The sequence below is a fragment of the Podarcis melisellensis genome, assembly GCF_964234715.1.
Source record: "Podarcis melisellensis genome assembly, chromosome: 1".
Taxonomy (NCBI): Eukaryota; Metazoa; Chordata; class Lepidosauria; order Squamata; family Lacertidae; genus Podarcis; species Podarcis melisellensis.
In genome coordinates, this window is record NC_138528.1 from 29,145,230 (window position 1) to 29,170,182 (window position 24,953).

Genomic DNA, 24,953 nt, shown 5'->3' on the forward strand with positions numbered 1-24,953 from the left:
AACCAGGTGCCCTGCAGCTGGTCTGGACTACAATTCCCATCAGCCCCAGGCAAAAACAAACAAACAACGGGCCCGTCCAAGCACCCGCCTTAAGAGACACCAGGGTTCCCCCCTCCCCTCAGAAACAACCACCCCGCGCGGTGTTGCTCCTAAACAGCATGCCTTCTTCATGTCTTTCCCTATCTCCCTGCAATACAGATACGAAGAACATGCCGGTTTCTGCGCCCGCGCGCGCTGGCAGTCCGCGCTTCGCTTCCTTTCCCTCGGGCCGCTCATTCATTCATTCGGCCTGCGGGGAGGAATCCTGCAGGCGCGTCGGAGGAAAGCCGCGGGGCGAGTGCGGAAGATTCCTTCCCGGTAGGAAGGGCAAAGAGCTGCAGAGGCAAGCCCGGCTCGGGAGGAGGAGACTGCGAGCGCGCTGCCAAATCCGAGAGGGGGCAGATCCGCGCCCCGGAGCCCGTCTGATCTCGGCGGGAGGAGGAGGAAGAGGCCGTTGGCGAAGAAAGGGGCGGCGGGCAAGATGAAAGGGAGCTGAGCCGAGGGGCGGCCGGCACTTGGCACGAGTCTGCGCAGGGAAAGAAGGACGGGTGGCGGCAGCAGCTGAGCAAAGGGGACCTGGGTTGTCTCGCAGAGCTCTGGGCCGGGGGCAAAGCGCCTCGTGCCGGAGGAGCCGCAACTTCGGGCGTCGAAGGGACGCCTCGGCCCCCGGGGAAACTTTGCGAAGAGCCGCCGAGAGAAAGAGCCGGGCGCTTTCAGAACAAAGAGTCCTTCGCCTGCGGAGCCGGGCGGGGGGCGGAGAGCAAGCGAGCGCGCCCCGCAAAATGCCAGCTCCACGAGAGGCGCCTCGTCCGCGGCCCGAGCGGAGCCCTTTGCCGCGACGCCAGCCGCAGCCGAGGTAACCTGGGACATGCGGCGGCGGCTGCGGGCCGAGGAGCGGCTGGCTGAGGCGAAGCGGCGCCGAGCGGCGGGAAGGGGAAGCGGCGGGACTCGGGCTCCTCCCGTTCGGGGCTGAGGTGGCGGCGACGACAGCGCCAACGTCGCCGAGAGGATCCCGGGTGCATGGAGCCGGCGGCGGAGACTGGAAGCGGGAGCTCGGCGGAAGGGAGGACGACTCTTTCCCGCGGCGCCAAAGGCAGCGGTTTGTGGCCCCTGGCGGAAGGAGGGGAGCGGCTCGGCAGGATCAGCGCGCCGCGCGCTCCGGAGTTCTTTCAAGGGACTCCGGGGACCGGGCGCGGAAGGAGGAGACGCCGGATTGCGCAAAGGATTATCGAAAGGGGGGACCGCGAGTGAAAGAAGGGAATCCCCCCCTCACACACACTCCCCGTCGGCTCTCCTCTCTTCCACATCTCGGGTCCTCCTCCTCCTCCTCCTCGCTTTCTCCCTAGTTACTCTCCAGCATCATTGGCCCGGCCACCACCAGCAAGGGCGAGTAAATTAAAACGTGCTCAGCAAACTGCAAGAGAGATCAGAGGGACAGTGGAAACGCGAGCCGCGGAGGGGGGGCGCCGTGCGTGCGCGTGTAGGAGAGGGGAGAGAGAGAGTCAGTCCTTCCCTCTCCTAATCTTTTCTCTCGCGCCCACTCTGGAGCTACTCTGCTTCTCTGGACCTTTCCAGAGACACAGTCTCGAAGCAGAAGCCTGAAAAAAGGATTGCTCTCGCTTGGTGGTTTTTTTTTCGTTTTTTTCTCATCTGTCTTCTCCTTCTCCGTTCTCCTCCTTCAGGGTCTGGGTTGGTTGGTTGGTTTCTTGCGAGACCGGCGAGGTTGGATTATTGGTGCGCGCTGCCCGCCTTGTGAGTAGTGTGTGTGCTTGGCAAGGAGGCGCGGTGGAGTTGGGAGGAAGAGATGTCTAAGATCGGAGGGAAAATTGTGCTTATCCTTAGCTTCGTGTTTCTGACGACTTGCCTCGATGCGGCGAAAGGGCTGCCCTTGAGGAAACAGCGCAACCACAGTCCGAAGGAAAGGAACTATAAATTGGTAGAGGTGAGTGGAAGCAATGCATTGCCCCTTGGAGAGTAGGAGGGCCTTACTTAGATGACATTGTTACTCCAGCTTGACTCCCCTTCGTCTCTTGACAGCCAATAGACTCCAGGGTCCAGGGTCTTTAAACCCAGGTCAGTGCTGACTTCTGTGATCTGAAGGCAGGTAGTCACTAAAATGATAGACGTGATGCCTCCCCCCCCCCTTTATTGATCCAAATTACATTTGCACAACCAGTTTTGTACATTGTCCATATAGTCAACACTACACAGTTTAGTGTTCCGTTAACATTTTTTCCCGCCACAATCTCCGAAAGCTGGATAAGGTGATGGATTTTCTCACCCTCATCGTTTCTAGTAAAAGTGGGAGGTTTTCAAATCAGCAGTCACTACATAACCAAGCAAGCATGGAGCTGGAACATGGAGCAGCAGGTTGTGATCTTATGTGGTGTTTGAGACTCACAGGGCCACTGTACTTCTAACTTTAAGCATTTGCTCAAACCCAAAAGGCTGCTTCGGAATCTGGTCAGTTTTAAAAGTGAAAGCACACCAGCAAGTACAGCATTTCTTGAGAGCAATGTGGCAAAGCATTGTCTCTTAAATGTAAATGTGAGCTTCAGTGTGAATTCCCAAAATTCAGCAGGGAGCACTTGGGTTAAAGTCCGGCGCTTACACAGATGGCCCCTTGCTCTAGACAATAAGTTTCTATCTCCTCTAACTGTGTAAATAAATAGTACTAACTTTATGGCTTTGGGTGCAGCCTTCATCTCCATAGGCAGATGTCATTCTTGCTGATGGCCTTGGCTACATTCTGAAATAATTGATACCAGTTAGGTGAAGCATTGGAGGCTGGAGTGGTTACTGTTTTTGCCATTCTGTTGAAAGCATCCTCTTGTTGCACCAAGGATGGCATCAGCAGGATTATGCCTAGGAAATAATAACTGCATCGCTGCATTCGTAATGTTTTTCTGGAACATCAGAGCCAGCTGAATCAGGACACTAGTCTATCTTGTCCAGCATCCTTATCTCGCTCTGGTCAGCCAGATACTTATGGGAAGCCCCAAAGCTCAACCTGAGTGCAACAGCGCTCTCTCCCCACTTCTGATTCCCACTACTGGCTTTCAGATGCACATTGCTTCCAACCGTGGAGATAGAACATTATGAAAGTGGAAACTTCTTTCCCCCCCTTTTGCAATTGCAGCTGAGTTGCACAGGTCATTTCACACATTACTCAGGGCAAACACAAATGCAGGATTGCCTAGGAGTGTGCACTCAAAAAAGGAGCTGCAGCCATTCAAAGGCCCCTAATAAGTGTATCTGCCTGTTAGCACGTGTGTTTGCAATCACATGTCTGTTGACTTCATGGCATACATCTTTCGATGTACTTAGCACCAAGAGCACTTTGTTTCAAGGGTAGCTGTCCCGCACAATCCTCGCTCCTCAGTGGTGGTTGTCCCAGTAACACCTGAGCCTTGTTTTATTACATCTGTAGCCTACCTTTCCTTGAAGGTGTCATAATTGGTTCTCTGACCAACCATTCTAGGTTGTGGGATTACCTGGGAGCTTTGCTTGTGGGTTGCTGGGTTTGATAGGGACATTGCCATGGGAGATGAAGCCTGTCTAGCTTGGCATTTTCTGTTCTGACAGCGAATGATAAAATTGCCTTTGGAAGGATCACATCGCATTTATACCCAGGGCAATTATGTCCACATATGTGGATATAATTGTGTAATATTGGCTCTGAATGTGGTGGCTATAGCCATTGACATATACCTCTGCATATTGAATTTTTTGTTACGCCAATCATGCACATATTGCAACATCTTGTGGCAATTAATTCCATAGGTTCAGGGGTTTTTTTTTCTTTTATGATTTGTTCTAATCAGTTTATAGGCAGTCGGTGTCTGGATGTAGTTAGGATTGGTAGCTACATTTGTCATAGGAGTCTGTGTGAGAGAAAGAAAGCTACCTTATATGTGCACACTAACGTATTTCATGAATAGTTTTCTTTATCTGTTAAATTTATACTCTGCTCTAGTAACAGGATGCTCTGTTTATTATTTTATTGCAAAGTATATATTATTCTTTTATACAATGGAATTGTCCTTATTCCCAATAGAATAGAGGAATGGGCTGTAGCTCTGCAGTAGAACATCTGCTTTTCTTGTAAGGATCCCAGATTCAGTCCTTGACATTTCCAGGCGAATGTACTCCGTCAGTGTCCACACTATTGAGCTAGCTGGGCCAATGATCCGACTTGAAGTAAGGCTGTTTTGTATTTTTCCAAGTCAACTGTTTTTTGTTTGGCTTTTTGCTCAGGCAGAGCAGGAATTGTAGAAGCAGTTGCAAAGCATGGAACGGCATTCAAGGGGTGGAAAGAAGAGAAATGTGAATTGTGTGTGCTTCACAACTGAAGAGTAAGCATAGAATCATAGAACAGTGGCGCCCTGAGGATCATGTAGTCTAACTCCCTGCAGTGCAGGAATATGCAGCTGTCCCATACAAGGATAAACCTCCAACCTTGGTGTTCTCAGCACCAGGCTCTAACCAACAACTCAGGGCCATCTAATAAGGAGCCCCTTCCATTAAGTCCAGGGTCTAAATTTACTGTGTTTCTCAGCAGTTCACAATATAATTTGCCAACAGAAGAGTAAGGTGACATTCGGGGCACTGAGGAGTCTGATGCTATACCGAGTCTGATGTTGTGGGGTTGTGAGTGTTCCACTTTGGACCAAGGCCTCTTGAGCATTGCATCGCCCATAGCTACTGGAAGTTAACACCAGACAGAATAACTTTGACGAAGGCATAAGACAAAGATGTTTTACGAGGCTTCCCATCAGAGCCGCTGCTGGGACACGTTCCTTTCAGCGTCATCCCTGCCCTGACTGTCCCTGTAAGGTTTATTTTCTCTTCAATTTTGTGGCCAGGGATGAAGGCAGGCGATTCCCTTCTCCGGAGCCCATCTGTCTCCTGCTGCTTATTCCTGACCTACGGGCGTCATTCTCTCCCTTCTTGACGTCTGTCCTTGTCTTGGCAGCAGATAATTGTCCTGTCACAGACAGTGGGTAAATGATGGCTCCAGGTGGGGGCAAGGGTGTGTGTGGTTTTTTTGGGGGGGGAGCTGCTCTTGTGCCTTGGCTGAGCATGGAGGAGGCTGGCTTTGCCTCTGTGTGTGGAATGTCTGCCCCACCCAGGGGGGAGTCGCTATTTCTCTAGATGTGCTTTTTTACCTTTTCATTACTTCAGCAATTAAGTGCCCTGGCCCCCTGCTTTGTCCTTGGCTTGAGGTCGGGTTTGCAGGCACAAAACATGCACGGAAACAGCATCTGGCCGAAGAGGGCTTATTGTGCAAAGGAAGGTGCTTTATCCTTCGATAGCAAGCTTCTGTTTTGAGAAGTTACAAATTATCTTAGTCAAAATGGGGGGGGGGCAGCTTTTGTGGTGGGGCAAGAAAGGTCTGAGACAGCGGGGAGCCAGCTGAGAGGAGATGGGATTCATTGGGATGGAGATACTTCATCCAGTTTCTCTGGACAAATAAGTCTGTTGACTTTTCTATCAGGGGAATCAAAGAGTTTCCCTCAGAGGCACATGTTGGAAGAGCTGATATATTCTTAACCCTTCCCCACACCCTAGGCGAGCTGTTTTATGTTGCAGTGTGGTGGAAGAAATGAATGAGAGGTCAAATGAAAACAAAGAGCTGATCTGAAGCAACAACAAAAAGTACTTTGCAGATTTTCTCACCCACCTAAAGCCTCAGTAACTAGGAATCAAAGGAGAAATTCCTAAGATAAATGTGGGAGCAGTTTTAGAGACCTCCATCGACTGGGGCAGTTGTGACATCACAGAAGTGCAATTCTGACAGCAGCTCAGCACGATGTTCTCAACAAACCTTAAAATGTTCTGTTGACAGTCATGTTTCTTGGTTGGATGTTGCTTTCTTCTAGTCGCCTTCTGCTTCTGGCAAAAAACCCGGTTGCTTTTGACTTTTTTATTTTCTGATTTATAATCACCATGGAGGTGAAGTGTGGGAGACCAATTGCACTTGTTGAACTTCTGTCTTGCATGCCCCTTGTCAAAGCCCCAGAGACCGGAAAAGTGATGGCAACCTAATTTAAAGGGGGAGGGGGGAAACAACAGATGTCAAAAGAGGAATTACTGTGGTTGAAATGTACTCCTGCACATGTCTGTTCCAATGTGAAAGGTGCAGAGACCACTGTTTGTGACTGTGCCCTTTCCGGCTCCTCTTTGCTCATTCATTCACTCCTCCATGCATGTTCAATTCGGCACAGCAAACGTGGCTAAAAGGACCCTCGGCCCAGCTCATATTTTGCTAATTATCTCCAGCTGCTCTGCTGCCCTTATAGGCTGCTGGCCTAGGCAATCATCCGTCTTGACCAACTGGTGGGGAGGAAGGGAGCAGGCGGGCTTTGGGGTGCTCTCCGGGCAACAGGCAGTGGCACATGGAGTGTCATAACTCAGAGGGCACCAGGTGCAGGCCTCTGTGTAACGTCTTTCCCAAGATAAGAGGCTGCACAGATGTCTTCAGCTCACATCTGCTTCTCGCTGCCTTCCCTCTCCTCCCCCTCCACCCCATTTGACAGAGTTGCGGCTGCATTGCTTGGCCAAGCCAGCTGCTCCTTAAATCTATCCTCTGTCAAATGAGACAGCTTAGCGACTTTCTCTCCCTGGATGTATAGATGGGGGAATCCCCTGGAGGTTTCTGCAAGGAACTTGACACTCAGATATATGTCCTGCCTTTTCAACTCTGTTTGGAGCGCATAATTTGTGCTCCGCAGCTGTATTTCAATCCTGTTTGCATGACACGCCCCTTCTGGTTTTCTGTCCAGCAACTGTGTGCAGGTGGTGTAACTTACATTCTTCAGTTACTGGGGTGCACATGTACAGGAAATTGAGAGCACTCGATCTGCAGTTTCTAACCTTTGCAGCCGTAAAGGGCTTTCCCAGCTGAAGTTGTTGCAACACAGGGAAGGCAAAGGCTGCTTGATGATGTCTGTGAAACCTTTTTAATGCACGTTTTTGGGAAGCAACAATTTCTGCCCCTAGTGAGCATAGTAATGTTGAAAAATTCCAGAAATGTTGATGCTACAAGTCCCAGGGGAGTGGAAGCAGGAAAGGATGTGGGATTTCTACAGGGAAGGTGGGGGAGAGAGACACTGGAATCAGGGAGAGGGGAGGAGACCGACAATATTGTACCCTTCAACAGGAAGCGGCCCAAATCCAGAACACCATCTTCCAGGTTGGAATCCTGTGTGAGTCATGTAACTCATGTGAGATTGTGGACAATGGAAACTGCACTTGGGGGGAGGCATGGCACACCAAAATGTGCATTGGGGGGCGCTGCACAAGATTGCTGACCCAAAAAACCCTTATTTGGGGCACAGCGCCAAAAAATGCAGACGTGAAAAAACATTTTTTGGGGGGCGAGATGTCAGCCTGAAATTGAGAAAGAGCGACACATCCAAAATGGCCGCTACTCTGGGGGGATGGGACAGGATGTCCTGTTTTTGGGGGGGGGCAGTTGACAGGTATGCAATATGTCTCTCTAATAATATAATAAACACTTCAGCAATGAAATTCTACTAATCATCAAACACAACAAGTATTATTTGAACTGCAGTTGGACAAAATCAGCAATCCAAAAACAGCATGACATGTCAGCAACATAAAGGGTGGCTCTCAGGAATATATCTACTTTAACCCATGCAGAGTTTGTTGTAGTAGAATGCAAGAAGAACATTTGTTTTTGTCTGAAAGTATTAAGTTACGATAGGGCTGTGGATTACCAAACATTTAAACGCTCAAGGACCCCTACTGCCTTTCCTTCTCATCTAATTAAATCAGCAAAGACTTTTCAAGGCATCTGTGCATGCTCTGTTTCTGACTCACTCACTCAATTTACTGTATTCAGTAAATTTATACCAGGTTTTATGAAAGTTGTTCACATTTCCAGGTCCTCTAGCTACACATGGAGAATACATAAGCTTCTCAGCCAGTGCCGTTCACCATTCCCTCAGAAACCCCCAATTGGTTGACAGTGCAGTCAGTGGCATAGCGTGGGGGAGCAGGGAGGCCATGGCCCCAGGCACAAAATTATGAGTGGGCACAACCAGGTGCCCCCACACAGGCACTGGCTTCCACGGGGATCCCCACCCTGGTGAAGGTGGCAGAGCGGCTCAGGCCCACAGTCAACAGGTGCAGAGGAAGGGAGGTCATCAAGGGGCAACCACAGCATGATCTCATCTCTGCTGGCATTGGTGGGGATTCACCTGCCAAGGGCCACACCAGTTGGTGGGCAAGCAGGTGGTGTAGCGCAGCCCTGTTTGGCTTTTGGGGGGACACAATGGTGGTGTCAGTGGCTTGCCTGCCCCGGGTGCCAGCAACACCTGCTACGCCACTGAGTGCAGCTGCCACCATCTAATTATTTCCACTTTCACAGCCACCAGCAGATAAATTATTAGCTCCTAAAAAAGCAGGAATTGCGACCTTCAAACAGATTAAGCAGTTGTTAGCAGTTCAGATATTATTTCCTCACCGTTAATTGCTGATATTTTCTCATGCACCTAATACTGGGAAGTCCACCAGTGATGAAAATAGGCATCCAAGTGTTCCACATTTCTTCCAGCTCAATAGAATTCTCTCTTATTTGGGATGGCACTGAGCACATTGGCTTTTTACTCCAAACTAGCAAGTTTGTCAGCTGATATTTATTTGCTGAAGTCCTTCCTCCAAATTTCTTTAATACTGTTGGTGTCCGGGTCCCTTGTATGAATTAGCAGACTATGCAACCAGTTTGTTCAAACACCCTTCAGCTTTCCTTTTATCTATTTATTAAAATGAATACTTCCTATTATCTGTCCCAAATTCTCCAACATTCCTCCCATCTTCCATGGGACTTGGTTATCTCCAATTAAACGACTATAGGAAAGCTACAGAAGGATCTTCTGGGAAAGCCATTTCCGACCCTAGGGAGGAGAGGGGGTTGCGGTCTAACCCCTCCCCCAGGCGCGGGGGCTGTCCTTGGCCCCCGCGAGAATTGGGGGAATCCCTGGGCGTGCCATTTTGCGGCCGTCGGCTGCCGATGCAGCCGACTGGGCACCGGCTGCCAATGCAGCCGAGGAATCTGACTGCCCCTGATTGGAGGGGGGAGTATCAGGTATTACGTCTTGCGATGGCTCTGGTGCGGGCAGCGCCGAAGACCCAGGTCTACACTGCCTATAAAGAGTTTCGAACACCCTGAAGAACTGATCTAAAGTTTGAGGGTCACAAGGTAAGACTGTTGTTTGAGCGTTACCATTACTTGTGGAGGGTGCCGGCTGATTGCTGGCAGTGGAGGGCTGCTGGTTTCCGCCGGAAGCCATGACTGCTGAGCAAATTTAGAATGCTGAGCAAATCTAGACACTACCAGCAATAACTGGTTGGTGGGCCACAGCATTATGCACTGGGCCAAGAATCATGCCTTGAGAACCGGACTGGGCGGCAATTTGAGTTTACATCCCAGGGTGGAGCTGGTTTGGATAGCGCGTAGAGGGATGCGCTGGAGTGAATTCAAACCAGTAGTGATGGCGAGGGCTGAGGCTGATGGACCGCCTGATGCCCTAGTGATTCAATTGGGAGAAAATGATCTGGCATATCGCAAGGCGATCGATCTGAGGTGGCACATTTTTGACGATTTGACCGAACTTGTAACAGCATACCCACATGTCACAATAATTTGGTCCTCGTTGCTTGAGAGGCGGACATGGAGGGATTGTGTGAGCCCAGTGGGAGTCAACAAGGCAAGAAAAGTTTTAGAACGGGCAGTTGAACGTAGAGTGGCAGCTCTGGGCGGGTTCGTCATCAGACACCCAAATATCCAGTTCAGCAACGAGGCCCTCTACAGAAGGGATGGCGTGCATCTGTCTGATGCAGGTAACGACTTATGGTTGGGTGACATCATCGCAGGGATTAGGTCTTGGGTTCAGGGTTTCCATAGCAGGGTGTAGGAGTTGGTTACGGGTTTGAAGGTATTGGCGGCGAGCTTCGCTCGAGTGGCGGTTAGGCATTGGCTGGGGTTCTATTGTTATGCAAATGGATGGGGGGGAAGGAACGCCATCACCTTCCCCCAAGGAAAGGGTAGTCCGGTAGAGGACTCCGAGGGGCGTTGTCTTGTCCGAAACCTAGGTAGGTAAGGGCCCCCGGCACGCCCCAAGCGGTGACACCCGTGGGATCCTAGTTGGCGTACTTCAACAGGGCCCCCCACGGTTTGTGTTAACCCTTCCCGGTCACCATGCCGGGTAGTGGATAGGAGCCAATGCCTAGGGCCAATACCTTCAATTCTCTAATCAATAAAGTTGTGGCCATTTCATGCCCATTAAACTTAAACATCGTGTCCTGTGTCTTTCTTTCTTGTGGGGAGGGGTTTTGACACGCAATGGTGCTTCTCTTTACATGGAAGAAGGGCAGATTCATCCCCTGAATCCCTGTGGATGGCAGTGCAGGGCCTCAGAAAATTAGTACTTAGAGTGTACTCTCTTATCACCCTGCTCATCAAAATGCCTAGGTAGACCTTGAAATGGAGAATCAAGGAAGCATCCAAAGGAGGAAATGTTGCAAGAATGGGTACTTTAGTTATCCTCATAGATAAATGCATGTTCCAGTCACAACAAAGAGACAGCATTGGCAGATATCTAAATGACTCTGCCCTGGAACAGTTGGCTATAGAACCAAATAGAGGAAAGGTGACCTTCGACTTAAGTGACACCCAGGACTTGATACCGAGATGGAAGTGTTGTGGAACCTGGGTTAGCTGTTATACTCCCATTCCAACTGTAGGTGGCAGTGTGATCAGCTGAGGCAGTGAGTCATGCTGCTGCTCTTGCTTTTTCTTTTTTTAAGCACTTTACTGAATAGTCACCATACGTTTAGGTTGAATACTGTATACAGGCTCTTTGGAATGGTTCTATCAATAACATATCAGTTCTTTGGAGAGAGCAGCTGCCTTGTGGGGCTCTGCATCCCGAACCAGCTAACTCTTCTGTGTCCCACTAACCACACAGGGGAAGGAGTCTATCTTCATGCTTTCTCCTACACTCTGGTGCTGATAACGTTGTTCACGTCACACTTCACAACCAGCTTTCCATGTTCTATTTTTCTTTTTATTGTGGTCTCTTTGCCATCCCATTTCTGCAACTGATTGAGCGACCCATTGTCTAATGTTACAATACTCTTTACTTTCCTGTCATCTGCTGTGGTCTCATCAAACTGTTCCCCCAGTTTGAAGGAAATCTCGGTGTTCTTTAAACTGCTCTCTGTTTTGATGGTTATAACATCTCCGTTGCAACTGATGATCGCATTGGGCTTGGCAACATCAGCCGCCTTCTGCTCTTGGTTGCACTAAAGCTGTTCCCCAGTCAAGCGACTGTGAACAAGGGAACACATTGCTATCAGATCAACATTCATGGTAGGCAGCTGCCAGTTTCAAGGGGGACAAGGCTATTGATGGCTAATACCCACAATCGCTGTGCTCTACACCCACTGTTGGAGGCCAAATGCCTCTGAATGTCGGTTGCTGGAAATCACAGGAGGAGAGAGGGCTGTTGCACTCACGTCCTGCTTGCAGGCTTCCTGTCGGCATTTGGTTGGCCACTGTGAGAACAGGATGCTGAATTAGATGAGCCCTTGGCTTGACCCTGCAGGACTCGTCTTAGGTTCTCATGGTTTTAACCTGGGTCTCTCCAGTCCTAGTCTACTTCAACATCCAGTCTCTTTGGATACTCAGGACTTCTTTTCATGAAGCAATTCAGATACCAGCGGACCAATCCTAAGTCTCTTTGCTAGGGAGTAAGTCTCATCAAACTCTGTGAGAGTTGATTTCCGAATACATATGTTTAAAGAAGACTGGAAAATGTTTATTGAAAAATAGTGGGAAATTATGTACACTTGAAAACGTACACATCATTGGCAGCATTAAGATAAATTCAACAGTGTCAATAAGTTTTGATGGATGTAATAATGGAATACTGAATGGTTTAGTTTATGTAAGTATGCAGGGATTTACGTTATGCAAAATGAACCATGGAAAGAGAAGAAGGGAAGTCATTGATATTTTAAGGTTGCTTAAATGAATATTCTAAAACGTAGAACAGAAAAATTAATAAAAATTATAGAAAAAAAGAGAGAGTTGACTTTCAAATAAATAGGTGTAGCATTGTGCTGCACAAACAAACTTACTATTCCATATTATTCTATTACATTGTGAACCTCCTTGAGCATTTTTATTGGAAAGATAGGTTTGAAAAAGCTTTCGATAAACAAATATGTCACGGACTAAATGACCCTTGGGGTCCCTTCCAACTCTACAATTCTATGAAAATTCTACTTTCTATGAAACCCCACTTTATTTATCAAAGAATCCGGCTTCAGCTTTCAACACCTGGGGTTTCTTGTTGTGGACTTTGAAGTTTGATGATGTAGAGAGGTTGGGGGGGCATTCTATTTGGTTAAGTAGCGTGAATAAATATTTGAATTTAGTCAATGTGCTTCTCAATTTCTGGCACACAAGGGACTCACTTCTTAGTGTTCTCTGTAGGTCTGGCTCCCCATGGGCCATGTTGAATCCTTCCCTTTTGCTGCTACTCTTGCAGTGAGCTTCCAGTAGATTTTTTTCCACTGTGGTTTTAAGGCCACGCGCCCCATCTCCAAAGTAGTTAGTGGATCATACCACTGCTATATTTTAAGAAATAAAACCATGTTTTAGTCTGTTCGGATGGTGTAGATCAGAAGTTCTAGGGCGGAAAGTGTGAACAGAGCTCGTGGGGGCAGCATTTCCGCTCCTAAGGTCAGTGGAGGGTATGGAGCTGCCTCCTGGATCAAAACAATTAACAGTAATATTGAGGCCTTTTGATGGCCAGTCACCGAAAGGTCTGTTCTCAGTGGTTGGTCAGAACTGTATTAATCCAGTTAAAGGCGAAAAGGGCACAGTGCCAACTTAGTAGTGACACACCAAGGACCTGCTTCTTATCTAGGGCTGGAGAGATTTTTGGTTTTATCAGGACTGATGGGAGCTGTAGTTCAGCAACGTCTGCCAGGCACCATGGTGGCTGCCACTGACTTAAATCAAATAGTAATAATAGTAATTTTATTTATTCCCTGCTCATCTGACTGGGTTGCCCCAGCCACTCTGGGAAACTTCCAACATAATCAAAGAACAGCAAACATTAAATATAAAAAACCTTCCCAATACAGGCCTGCCTTCAGATGTCTTTGAAAGTTGTGTAGTTCTTTACCTCCTTGACATCTGGTGGGAGGGAGTTTCACAGGGCGGGTGCCACTACGGAGAAGGCCCTCTGCCTTGTTCCCTGTAACTTCGCTTCTCGCAGTGAGGGGAACGTCAGAAGACCCTTGGAGCTGGACCTCAGTGTCCAGGCTGAGCGGTGGGGGTGGAGAGGCTCCTTTAGGAGTCAGCCATGTAGACATTGTCTATCAAGTTTTGAGGCATCACATTTACATGCTGGCAAGTATCGTGAGGTGAACGTGGCATCCCTCTGCAGAGTGACCACTATTTCAGCCCTTTGTGACCATGCCTCCAACCTGATACGTTATCGTCAGAGAACCCTTTCCTCCGAGACGAATTCTTTCCACCCCAGGATCATGTTCGTTCTCTTTTGTGACGCTCTTGCTCATCACAGGGAGTGGAATCAGAAGCTATTGCACCAAAATGAACAGAATGGAACAATACGACTCCTTCCTGTTGTTTTCACACCTGAGAATCCAGCATGTCCTGAGGACCCCTTTTCTGCCCCAGCATGCCACATATCAAAGGGCAAAGGTCTGCAGCAGGTCACTTCCTGTACTTGCAGAGCCTCCTTACCATTTTAGAACCCTGAGTACAGAACCCGTGGGAGGTATTTGGTAGTGGTGAACCCAGGAAGAGACAGCTGTCCCTTGCACAACAAAAATCCCATGTACAGACTGAACGCCTAAGTAGAGCTTACATACATAGTACTTGACAAAGATTTGGTGTGACTGGTCTCTATTCCAAGGCTGTAGAAATGTTCACACAAGGAAGGAATATGCATTATTTCATTTGGTTTATATGCAGTCAGACCATCCTAATGTTGTGGGACTACAACTCCCTTCATCCCTAACGGGTGGGAGTTGGGAGTCCAGCAACATCTGGAGTGCTAAAGGTTCACCATACCTGCAGCTGTGGCAAGGAGGTTATGCCAAAGATTTCACAAGAAAGGTGAAGGATTGCAGGAAGAGGCACAGAAGCATTTGGGCAGCGTGCATTTGGCTTTCCAGGGAGCCAAAGTCCTTCAGAAGGCTGACGGGAGATGGATAAGGGAGCATCGCAAGAAGAAATATTTTGCTGTCATGGAAAAAAATAGTGCTGCTATGATTCGTAAAGATGATGGTTCCTCTTACCAGGTATGAAGATAGCCATGTGTCGATGAGTAAGAATTGTTTTTAGGTGACCAAGCAAGGGTTCTGTTTCCTAAGAGTGTTGTTTCTGCATGTTTTGTTTCTTCCAGGCTATTGGTGTGTCACAAACAATAGTTCAGTTGTATTAGGGACAATTTTTGAAAGCTAGCAGCATGTAGGTCTTCTTTCAAGGCTGCATTCAAGTTTTATGCATCTTAATACTACTTTTCATGCATCTTTGTTTTAGCGGCTTTACAGCTCTTTAGTTTAATTGAAGCCCATGGATGTAGCATGTCTGTCTGTCTGTCTGTCTCTCTCTCTCTCTCTCTCTCTCTCTCCCTCTCTCATATTCTCTTTGACCAGCAGGACTGACTCAACCATAAGGCAGGGTGAGGCAGCTACATCAGGTGGCAGATGCCGTAGATAGTAACAGCCGCTTGCTCACCCCTGTTCCTCCCAAATCCCTTAAGCTAACCTGCTCTGAGCCACCTAAGGTATCCTGCTGCCTTCAGGTAGAGTGGAGGATGTTGTCCCACTGCCCATGTTGAAGTAAGGTTCAATTTGCCCAGCCCAGTTGGATTCTGTACGTTGGGCAGGAGGGGGCATCATCTTGTCCAGGCAGCCTCAGGCAGCAAAATGTCTTGGACCAGTTAACTTAGTCAAAAATGGCAAATCTTGCAACTGTTCTCATCAGTTCTCAACTGTTCTTATTGCCCTGGGGTAAAGATCCAAGAGACAAGGCCCGATCCCAGCAGTCTAGTATGATCACACTTTCCTCAGCCTTGTATATGAAAGGGGGGAGGCAGATGTTACTGCAGCCCTTTTGTCACTGCTTAGCCCCTCTCCTAAATAAAACAGCCAAGAGACCAACAATCTCCCCGCTGCTTTCTCTTCCTTTCACTGTGGGAGGGGAAGACAGGCTTCGGTCCTTTGATGTGCAGGCCTTGTAAATCCATTGATGATGCCTTGTGTGTGCGCTCATGTGAGTCAGGACCAGCCCCAGTTCCCTTTGAAGTGCTCCAGCGACCAGGATGAAAGTGGGATGGAGGGGGAAGAGTCCTTCCCAAGCCATCAAGCCCTAATTGCAGGTAATAGTGCCCTTCCGTATCCCATATGGGGAGGCGAGCATCCCTGTTTCCCCTAATCTTGCAGTTACATTCTGGGCTCCTGCCGTGAAAGGAAGTAAGCACACAGGGAACAGGCTCAGAGAACTCGGCCAGCACGTTGGGAAATAGCTCCTGGCTGCAGGATGCACGAGGGAACAGTTGGAAGTTCCTTGGTGAAGAGTTTAAAGTACCTAGAGCACAGGAAGATCTTTTCTAGGGATTTGCTAGGCTGTTGCCAATTCATACGTTTATTATTATTTTTTCAAAAATGAGGTTAGGATTGGGGGGGGGGGTTTGTACCAGTGTGGCAATTTCATTATTATGGAAGGATGCAGAATGCATGAAAAGGAACAGCAGTTGGTTTGTGCAAACAGTGTGGCGGAGGAATACATTAGGGCCTTGGTTTCTTCGCCACTCTGAAACTTACAGCCATGTCAGCTTGCTCCATTATAGAGGAGGTTGCAGTGTTTGGTACTTTTTAGATCAGAGTGAAGGTGACATGATAGAAGTCAGCAAACTAGACACAACATACAAACACAGGAATGTACCTTAGGCTCAGATCATGGAGTCAGTCTAGCTCTGTGCTGTTTACACTGGCTGGCAGCATCTCTCTAGGGTTCCAGTCTTTGCCAGTTCTGTCCAGATATGCTGAGTGCTATGGAGCATGTGGACCAGGTATGGGAGCAGGGGTTGGGGGGAGTTAGCCCCTTTTTGGCCATACCATATTCTGGATGCAGATACAACTCCCCACTCCCCTGCTGCTGTTTCCTCGTTAGGAAAAGCCTACACGTAACTATAGCAAGGTGTATAGCTTGTTGTAGGCTGTTTTTGTCAAGGAAAATGGCACAAGGTAGGAAGTGTTAATCCTGCCCCCTACTTACTCTTACCACCATGATGCTCAGGCCCCTTCAGCTGCTTATTGGCCTTGTTTTTCAAAGCTGGGCGATCCCGTCGTGAATTTCTAAAAAATAATAATTCTAGGTTAACTCCAATGCAAGTGTTTACTTATGTTGTAAGAGGTTTATTAGTTGAAAGGCAATGCCAGAACCAATAATTGGCCAGTGTGGTGTAGTGGTTAAGAGCAGTGGACTTGTAATCTGGTGAACTGGGTTCGAATCCCCGCTCCTCCACATGCAGCTGCTGGGTGACCTTGAGCTAGTCCCACTTCTTTGAAGAGCCATGGAGGACTGATCAAAAACAAGGTGAGATGCACCAGCATAATTATCTGTAGGTGTTCAAAGTAAGCCCAAGGTATAGGAATGTGCATGCTTAAATATGGTGTGTTTGATATCTCAGACCAGTATTCTGGCCCATTCGCAGCTCATTAATCCAATGGGGCAAGTTGCTGACATGCCTAGTGCCCCTGGTGTGAGAAAAAGAAAGCAGCTAGATCTCAGTTTTCATGAGGCAATGGAGAGTGGTTCTGATGATGCTTCTATTGCTGCCTCTTGTTGCCAGATCTCCACTTCGTCCGATACGGCTTCAATCAAAGAAGACGAAATGCCGCAGTCTAATAAGGTCCGGAACCTGAGGCGAAATGGACGGGCCATGCCACACAGGCAGAAACGCCGCTGGCCACTGCAACATCCTGCAAGGAACCAGTTGGCATCGCTCCAGCCGGGTGGCGCAACCCAGGAGGAGAGCACGCCCTTTGTGCTGGACTTGAAGAACCTGCCAGGCTTAGCCAACGTGGACCTGAGTGCCCAGAATCCAAATATACAGGTAGGCCAATGGGCTTAGGGCTGTATTGGTTAGACTCAGAACAAACAAACAAAAAAACAAAACCAAAAAACCAAAAAGTGGCACCATCTGTAGTTCACGTAGAACTGACCCGTGCTTTGGGGTAGTTGGTCTTGACTTGGACTCCTGGAGCATGGACAGAAGAGGGAGGGAGGGAGATTCCATAGTTGCAGATACAGCTGCTAAGAATGCCTTTCTGCATGCCCATGTCTCAGGGGTTTGATGCAAAAAAGACTAAAATCAAAAGAGGGGCCTTCAAACATGAGGATTATTGCATTAGTTTTCCTAGCTATAACGCTAGCACTTCTGTCCCAGTTTCTAACGCTTCTTTTGTTCTGCGTTACCTGTTGCATTATGGAACGGTCGCCTTTCGATCGATATACTGCCATGTCACACTAAATTTCATTCACACCACTGGGTGTGGTTTGGCAGAGCAACAAACGCCATTGGTTTAACACAAAGAAAAACGGCTTGTACTTGTTTTTGAAATGCAGAGCTTGTGCATAGAGAGCCCCAATAGCAGAGTTTAAATCTCATTGTAAGGCAGATTTAACTGAAGCATAGGAATAGGTTTTTTATCTTCTTTTTAACCAATCAATTAAATAATAATAATAATAATAATAATAATAATAATAATAATAATAATAATAATAATTACTATTATTTTATTATTATTTTATTTACACCCTGCCCATCTGGCTAGATTTACCCAGCCACTCGGGCGGCTTACAGCATATCTAAAAACATAATAAAAACATCAAGTGTTTAAAACCTCCCAATACAGGACTGCCTTCAGATGTCTTCTAAAAGTTGTGTAATTCTTTATCTTGCTGATATCTGAAAGGAGGGCATTCCCCAAGGAGGGTGGCACTACTGAGAAGGCCCTCTGCCTGGTTCCCTGTAACTTCACTTCTCGCAGTGAGGGAACCAGCTGAAGAACCTCGGATGAGGACCTCAATGTCCGGGCTGAGCGATGCGGGTGGAGACACTCCTTTGGGCATTCCAGCTCCTTAAGGCAGCTGACCCTCCCCCCCCCTTTTTTCAATAAAACAGACTGCAAGGTAAGTTTAAAAATTATTTACTTACAGTTACTAGGTCTCAAGACTTGCATTTTCCTTAGTAAAAACGATAAAATGCAAGTAAATATTCTTAGTTGAGAAATATACAGCAAGAGCAGCCTCAGATACATATATGTGACAGAGTAAAGTTGAGCCATACCCGTGCAGCGTGGCAGAGAGAAAAAGGAACAGGAAGCAGGCCTTCCTTCCTCTCTCCTTGGAGAAGAGGGGATGTGACTCTAGTAATTTAGGACTCCATGGTCCTTAACCCCTTCACACACTAAGTAGCACTGTTGGTATGACTGCAAATTTCCTACATAATCTCCATGAGCACAATATGCTTCTTTGTCTTGTTCAGTACTTTGCAAAGTCGCTACGATCCTATTGTAAAGTGGTAACTTCATCTTGCGCTGCAGGCCTAAGCACACTTACTTTTGATGTGGCTCTACAGAGCTTACATGTGACTTACTTCTGAATAAGCATGCATATACTCTTGCTTACAGTGGTAGAACTACTTCCACCTTGCCCTCCCCTGCCCTGTTAAATGGTCACAGACACTTGCGCCATGCAGTGTGTGACTTTTGAAAACAGCTTTCTTTAGTATCCTTAGTGGCTTCTTATATGCACTTAAGTAGAAAAGCAGTTTTGCAAGCAGGGTTTGGGACATGACCTAACTGGATTGATAATGGGGCTCCATGGAGAATTATTGGACATTGAGAAAGCAGGGTAAGGGAGAGCTTTAAGAGTGAGTGTCTTGGTCAGCACTAAAGTGGTGAAAGCTAAAATGGGCAAATACATGAATGTAGGATGTACTGTTGCTCTTAAAAGAACCCCACAATGCTTTAGTGGTGGTGCCCCATAAACCCTCTTACCCAGTGCCATTACTTGCAGGTGACCATTGAGGTCGTGGATGATCCTCAGGCTGAGATGGAGATGGACCTGCTGAAGGAAACTAGCAATGACTGGTCTCTGACCTCCTCTGAGTGGCTGTCCCACAAAGACCTCTTCTGGCCACTTTTCTGGGAGTACACGGACCCCATGGAGGAAGGGGAGGAAGGGGAAAATTTGGACATAAGGAGCAGGGGGGAAGAAGAAGACGATGACGAAGAGGAGGAGGAAGACTACACTTCAGAGTACGATGAGGAAGAAACGGTGCTGAGTGGAGTGGGAGGTGACTGGGACCAGCGGTGGCCCCATCAGAAAAACTGGATCTTCAAAGAGAAGTATAATTACGGTGAGGCTCCCTTTCCTGCCCTTGATAGGTCTACAGAGCTGCGTTAACTCATTGACTGTTAAGGGGCAGGAGAGCATTTTCCGGAGAGAGCAAGAGGGTCTTTTCAGTTCATTATCTCCTCTGTTCCTCTCCAGTTAAGATGAGTGGTCCAGTTGATTTGTTATGGGGAAATCTGGGGTGTATCCAACTGAAATGCCTGCATTATTCCAGCAATCCCAGTAAGCATCCTTCCATATTTGTGCTTTCTCTCCTGTACATATGTTTGAGAATTCCTAATTTAAATCCATTTGTGAAGTTGGTGGGCAAGGTCTGCTTTAGGTGATATTAACTCATTATGCAGAGTGTGTGTGTGTGTGTGTGTGTGTGTGTGTGTGTGTGTGTGAGTGAGTGGAGGAAGATTTGCATGTCCCCTTTTTCCATTGTAGATACATCAAAGTGACAATTGTGTATATTGGAAAAACACTTTTGCTATGCCATTCATATTGCATAATGTGCGTGCATTTTGCAACATGAAATGGAAAATATAACCTATGAAGTGACTGCAAATCAGGCCAAAAAGATCTTGAGCTGTTAGGTAGGGTAACCCTTGAAATTTTAGGCACTGTATGGCCAAAACCAGAACAATGTGCAAAATTCTGGGAATCACAGCTTTCATTTAAAAGTGGAGCGGAGTGCCTGGGAGGAAAAGCAGGTGAGGTGGCACACGCGAGTCTCCTCCGCTGGATTGCTAGCTGCACAATATAGGTTTGGGTGAGAGATCTAGGCTGCTGGGTGGTAGGGGAGAAATGTGTGAGAGAGAGACCTTTTTCTTATGTTCTCCAGACTATGAAGATGAAGAGGAGTGGAGCCCTTGGTCTCCGTGCACTGTAACCTGTGGCACTGGCAACCAGAAAAGAACCCGGTCTTGTGGCTACGCATGCACTGCGACGGAGTCGAGGACCTGTGACCTGCACCACTGTCCTGGTATGCCTTTTCTCCTTCCACCTCTGCCTTGTTTTCTTGTCTGCCTCTTGTTCTCTCTTCAAAGCTCCTGCAGTTAACTGCAGCTTTCTCAGCTGTAAAGAGAGTGGCCCCTCTATTTTGAGAGGATCCCTTTTCAAACTTCCCAAGAGGACTGGGGTGAGTTTCCAATAGGGATGCTTGTGGTCTGACTCGCTGGCAAAAGGTCATTTCCATTCTGACATCTCAGGTGCTGAGAACACCATTCTTCTTCTCATGGTTGTATGTTCCATTTGTGCAATGATTTCCACTTGTGCAAAGGAGTGTCTTTTCCCTCTCCTTCCCTGCTCTGTGGCCTGTGCCTTAAATCTGCTCATGGGGTCCCTCCAGCCCTCTGGAGCAGATTTGGGGAGTGTGGGGAGAGGAGAGGGAAAGGACGTTTTGCTGCACAAATGGAAGGCGTTTCTCAAACAGGACAATTGTTGTACAGTATACATTGCTCTCATGTGTTGATAAAAGTGCTGCGGCTGCCAGCATAAAATGGCTGCCATCGGCTGCAATAAAAGAGGTGCAGGTACTCTGTACTGGTGAGTACTGTCGCTGAAATCACTGGTTATGTGCAACCTTGTCTCTTATTTTACATTGCTCGCAAGAAATGCAAATGCTGCTTGTTATGTACTGAGTTGAATCAGATCCAAAATGCTGCAGTCAGATTGGTTCTAGAACAATAGGATTCAGAATGCAGCAGTCTGATTGGTCCTACTCTCGACTCCGAGTATATTTCACTGTTGAAGAACTTTGTGAAAAGGGATGTCCCTCTCCATGAGGAATTGGTTTCAGATTAATGGTGGCTCTCCAAATATTGTTGGACTTCAGGTCCCATCAGCCCCAGCCAGCATTCGCAGTCAGGCATGATGGGAGTTGTTGTTCAGCAATAACTAAAACGGCCACAGGTTATCCATTCTTGCTTTCAGAAAACCATTTTTTCCCCATCCTGATAATCATTTCAGTAACTCCTTTCTTTTCTCTGACACATTTGATATATAAAGGCCATCAACTGAAAGGCCACTCAGAGTGTTGTGGGTCAAAGGCAAACTTTGGGCCTGTATGTGTGTGTCTGTCTGTGTCACATTTTGGCCTGGGAGTTGTGGACAGGAAATACAGAGTTGGAGATTGAAGCCCAGCTCCTGTAACACCTTTTAAGTGGCATGTGGTTCCCCCCTGACCCTTTTGCTTCCGTGCTTCCCTCAAGGAGCAGATGGGGAGTTGCCTCTTGCCACAGAAGAGACACCATTTGAAGCTGAGAATGCCACAGAGATCCTAAACTCAGGTCAGTAAATTCCAAATGAGCATTGCTACGCTAAGAAATTGCACAAGTAACTGAGCGAGTGAGTTGATCATAATCTTAAGGTTGTCTCACTTTCTTATGCACACAGCTGTATTCTCTCGCTCACTTTCTCTCTCTCTCTCTCTCTCTCTCTGTCACACACGGCCTGCACTTTTGAAGTGTTCACTTGCTCCTGCCTAGGCAGAGGGGGCACCTTTCCCTTCCCAGGTTAAGGCCACATTTCGAAAGCACACTGCTTCTCTCCCTGGGCTGCCTTTTCCAAGCTTTGTGCTGCTCTGGATCGAAGGGGCAGAGCCATTAGAGAGAATGTGGACCCCCACCTCTCATTTAAAGGATCTGTCTGGAATGAGGGCTGGGAGGCGGGTGGGGGAGGACATTGCTATGGGGAACCTTTTTCAGCCTGAGAAAAGCATTGCCTCCTTCCAGGGACTGTTTTCCACTGCTGCACATGTCCCAAAGCAGAGGTGGGTGTGGATACTGCCAAAAGTGGCCAGGACAATGGATATGTCTCTTCCTTTGTGCAGTAGGCTACATTCCAGAGGTTTATGCACACCCCCACATTGCTCCATCCTGCACCCATCCAAGCAAGAGGGATTGCCCCAATTCAGGGACAAATTCCTCTCAGGCAAAATCGCTCAAGCTGAGGGCACGTAGCGGGGGCCAGTGAGGCATGTGACTTGGGAAGAGTCCCAAGGGGACAGGGAAGCCTAGAATAGGGCTCCCCAACTTGGATCTCCAGATTTTTTTTGGACTACAATTCCCATCATCCCTGACCACTGCTCCTGGTAGCTAGGGATGATGGGAGCTGTAGTCCAACAGTAGCTGGAGGCCCATATTTGGGAAACTCTGGCCTAGAGGGTCACATTCAGCCGCTGGGCCTGTGATTCCCTGCTCCTGATTTAGTACCACCCAAAATAAGCTGTCAACAGCATATTGTTTTGTCTGACGGCTGTTTCTCTCTTCCCCCTGTACCCTTTCCTCAGATGTGGACAGCTGTGAGAAGTGGCTCAATTGCAAGAGCGACTTCCTCAACAAATACCTGAGCAAAGTGTTGTCGGACCTGCCCAGCTGCCCCTGCTCCTACCCGCTGGAAGCCGTCTACAGCGCCGTCAACCTGCGGGACGAGCGGCAGGGCAAAAACTTCCGCTGGCGAGATGCCAGCGGGCCCAAGGAGCGGCTGGACATCTACAAGCCCACGGCCCGCTTCTGCCTGCGCTCCATGCTCTCCCTGGACAGCACCACGCTGGCTGCGCAGCACTGCTGCTACGACGAGAGCGCCAGGCTGATCACGCGGGGCAAGGGAGCTGGGGCCCCCAACCTCATCAGCACCGAGTTCTCCCCCGAGTTGCACTACAAGGTCGATATGCTGCCCTGGATCCTCTGCAAAGGGGACTGGAGCAGGTACCACGCCGTGCGGCCTCCGAATAACGGGCAGCGGTGCGCTGACAACCCCCCTGAGGAAGAATACCTCTCTCAGTTACAGGAGGCCAGGGAGTATTAACGCAGAAAAAAAAACCAAAGGACGTGGAGAGCAGGACATTTTTCGTCTCCCACGCGACTAGGGAGTATAACAGGGCCTCTCTTCTTCTCTCTCCTCCCCTCAGCTTTTATGTCAACAAAGGCCTCCGCTTCAGAATGGCTACAGAGCCGCTGCTTGTTTTGCATTCCCTTGGTAACCAGGTAGTCTGTAGGAAACCTTAGTGCAAACTCTACAGTGTCTTCTACATAGTGGCCTCCAGTTTCTTTCCTGACTTCCTCGTTACCCAAAAGTTGCCACAATTGGCCCAAATGGGCTGTACCAGAAGGCTTGCTTTGGCCATCCTGAGGGATTATAGGGATGGGAAGAGCCTGAGGAAAGGGGGGGAAGGTGTCTTTCAGAAGGCCCATTGTGACTCGTTTTATACTGCACACAAGCTGTCGCACAAAGGCAGACTGGGAGATCTTATGGCCTAAAACTCTAATCAGGTGCTTGAAGGTTTTGCATAGAGTCTGTAAGCAGTCTCCAGGTGGATGACTCAATACACCTAAATTCTGTTTTTTAGCTAAAAGGGAAACTTGGTTGGACATATTGAGAGTGACAGATCTGGCTTCAAGCGTCTGTTGTCTTGATGTAGTCCTGGGGCAAGAGAAAGGATGACGGTCCACAGTTTGGGAGAAACAGGGATGGTGGGGTGCTGGGTTGTGCTTGCATGCTTTGGAATGTAAGTTCTGGGATGTATTGTGAAAACTCATTTCCTAAAGTGGATGAGTGGCAGACGAAGCCAACCTGCTTGCTGGGTTGATAGAACAATCTGGATCTCATTTCTACCCAGCAAGTCTGATAAGGAAGCAAGCAAATGTTTTAAAACTTATTCTTCTCTTCAGGCCAGAGGCAGGGCAGAAAACTAAGCCCAACACATTTATAAGACTCCAGGGGAGGAATTGAACATCTTGCCCTTCTGATCATTCTGCCAGCACAAGCATTTCAGCTTGCAAGACGGGACAATCCTGAGCACAGTTCCTGGAGTTTCCCCCAAAAAAGAAACCTGAACCAATTGGAGGGGCAGGGGGAGGAGAGTTGGGGGCAGGGTGAAGTCCTTGTTCAAGGCTTCTGCTGACAAGACTCAATAGCTGAATCCTAAGCCAGGTTTCATGGGAAAAGTTGCAGTTCTGAGCAACCTCAGTCAATAGCATGGGAAAGAACAAAGTCCATGCCCTCCAGCCAAACCATTTCAATTTCATATACCAGAGGTAGCCAACACGATTCTTTCCAGTTGTTGGACACCACCTGCAACATCTGGAGCTCCAGGCAGCACAGCCAGTAGTCAGGGGTGATGGAAGTTCAGCCACATCTAGCCACCCCTGATAGAGAACTTCATTCTGAGTTTCGGATCTGATGTTTGGCAGAGGATTGGTTGGAATAACCCAGTCATGGATTTCCCACATTGCTGATTGGTTTCTCAACTTGTGAGGGAAAGATCCAACTTTCCAAATTTCATGTTTCTGTTTTGTTTTGGGATTTTAACTTTTGGTCTAGTTCCTTTATCATTGGCAGTAAAGGGACAGGTTTGCCTCTTGAGACAGTGGGTGACAGATGGGTTGTGAGTGAAGGAATTAGTCCTAGAGCTATTGGTGCTCTGGCTTTAAAT

At 48.1% G+C, this 24,953-nt stretch overlaps 1 protein-coding gene across 2 annotated transcripts; it reads left to right on the plus strand.

The window, feature by feature from the left end:
• Window positions 1-176: 176 nt before the first annotated feature.
• ISM2 (isthmin 2) lies at window positions 177-23,326 on the plus strand (the record flags this gene model as incomplete). 2 transcript variants are annotated; one of them, XM_081927553.1, is made up of 6 exons in its annotated part: window positions 177-1,981; window positions 16,965-17,228; window positions 19,196-19,538; window positions 20,361-20,501; window positions 21,730-21,807; window positions 22,809-23,326. In XM_081927553.1, exons 1-6 carry the CDS (start codon window positions 1,844-1,846, stop codon window positions 23,324-23,326), a joined length of 1,482 nt encoding a protein of 493 aa, XP_081783679.1. In that variant the 5' UTR covers window positions 177-1,843. The 2 variants fall into 2 exon arrangements, with proteins under 2 accessions (XP_081783679.1, XP_081783680.1); XM_081927554.1 differs by lacking the exon at window positions 177-1,981 and adding an exon at window positions 12,320-15,488.
• Window positions 23,327-24,953: the final 1,627 nt, after the last annotated feature.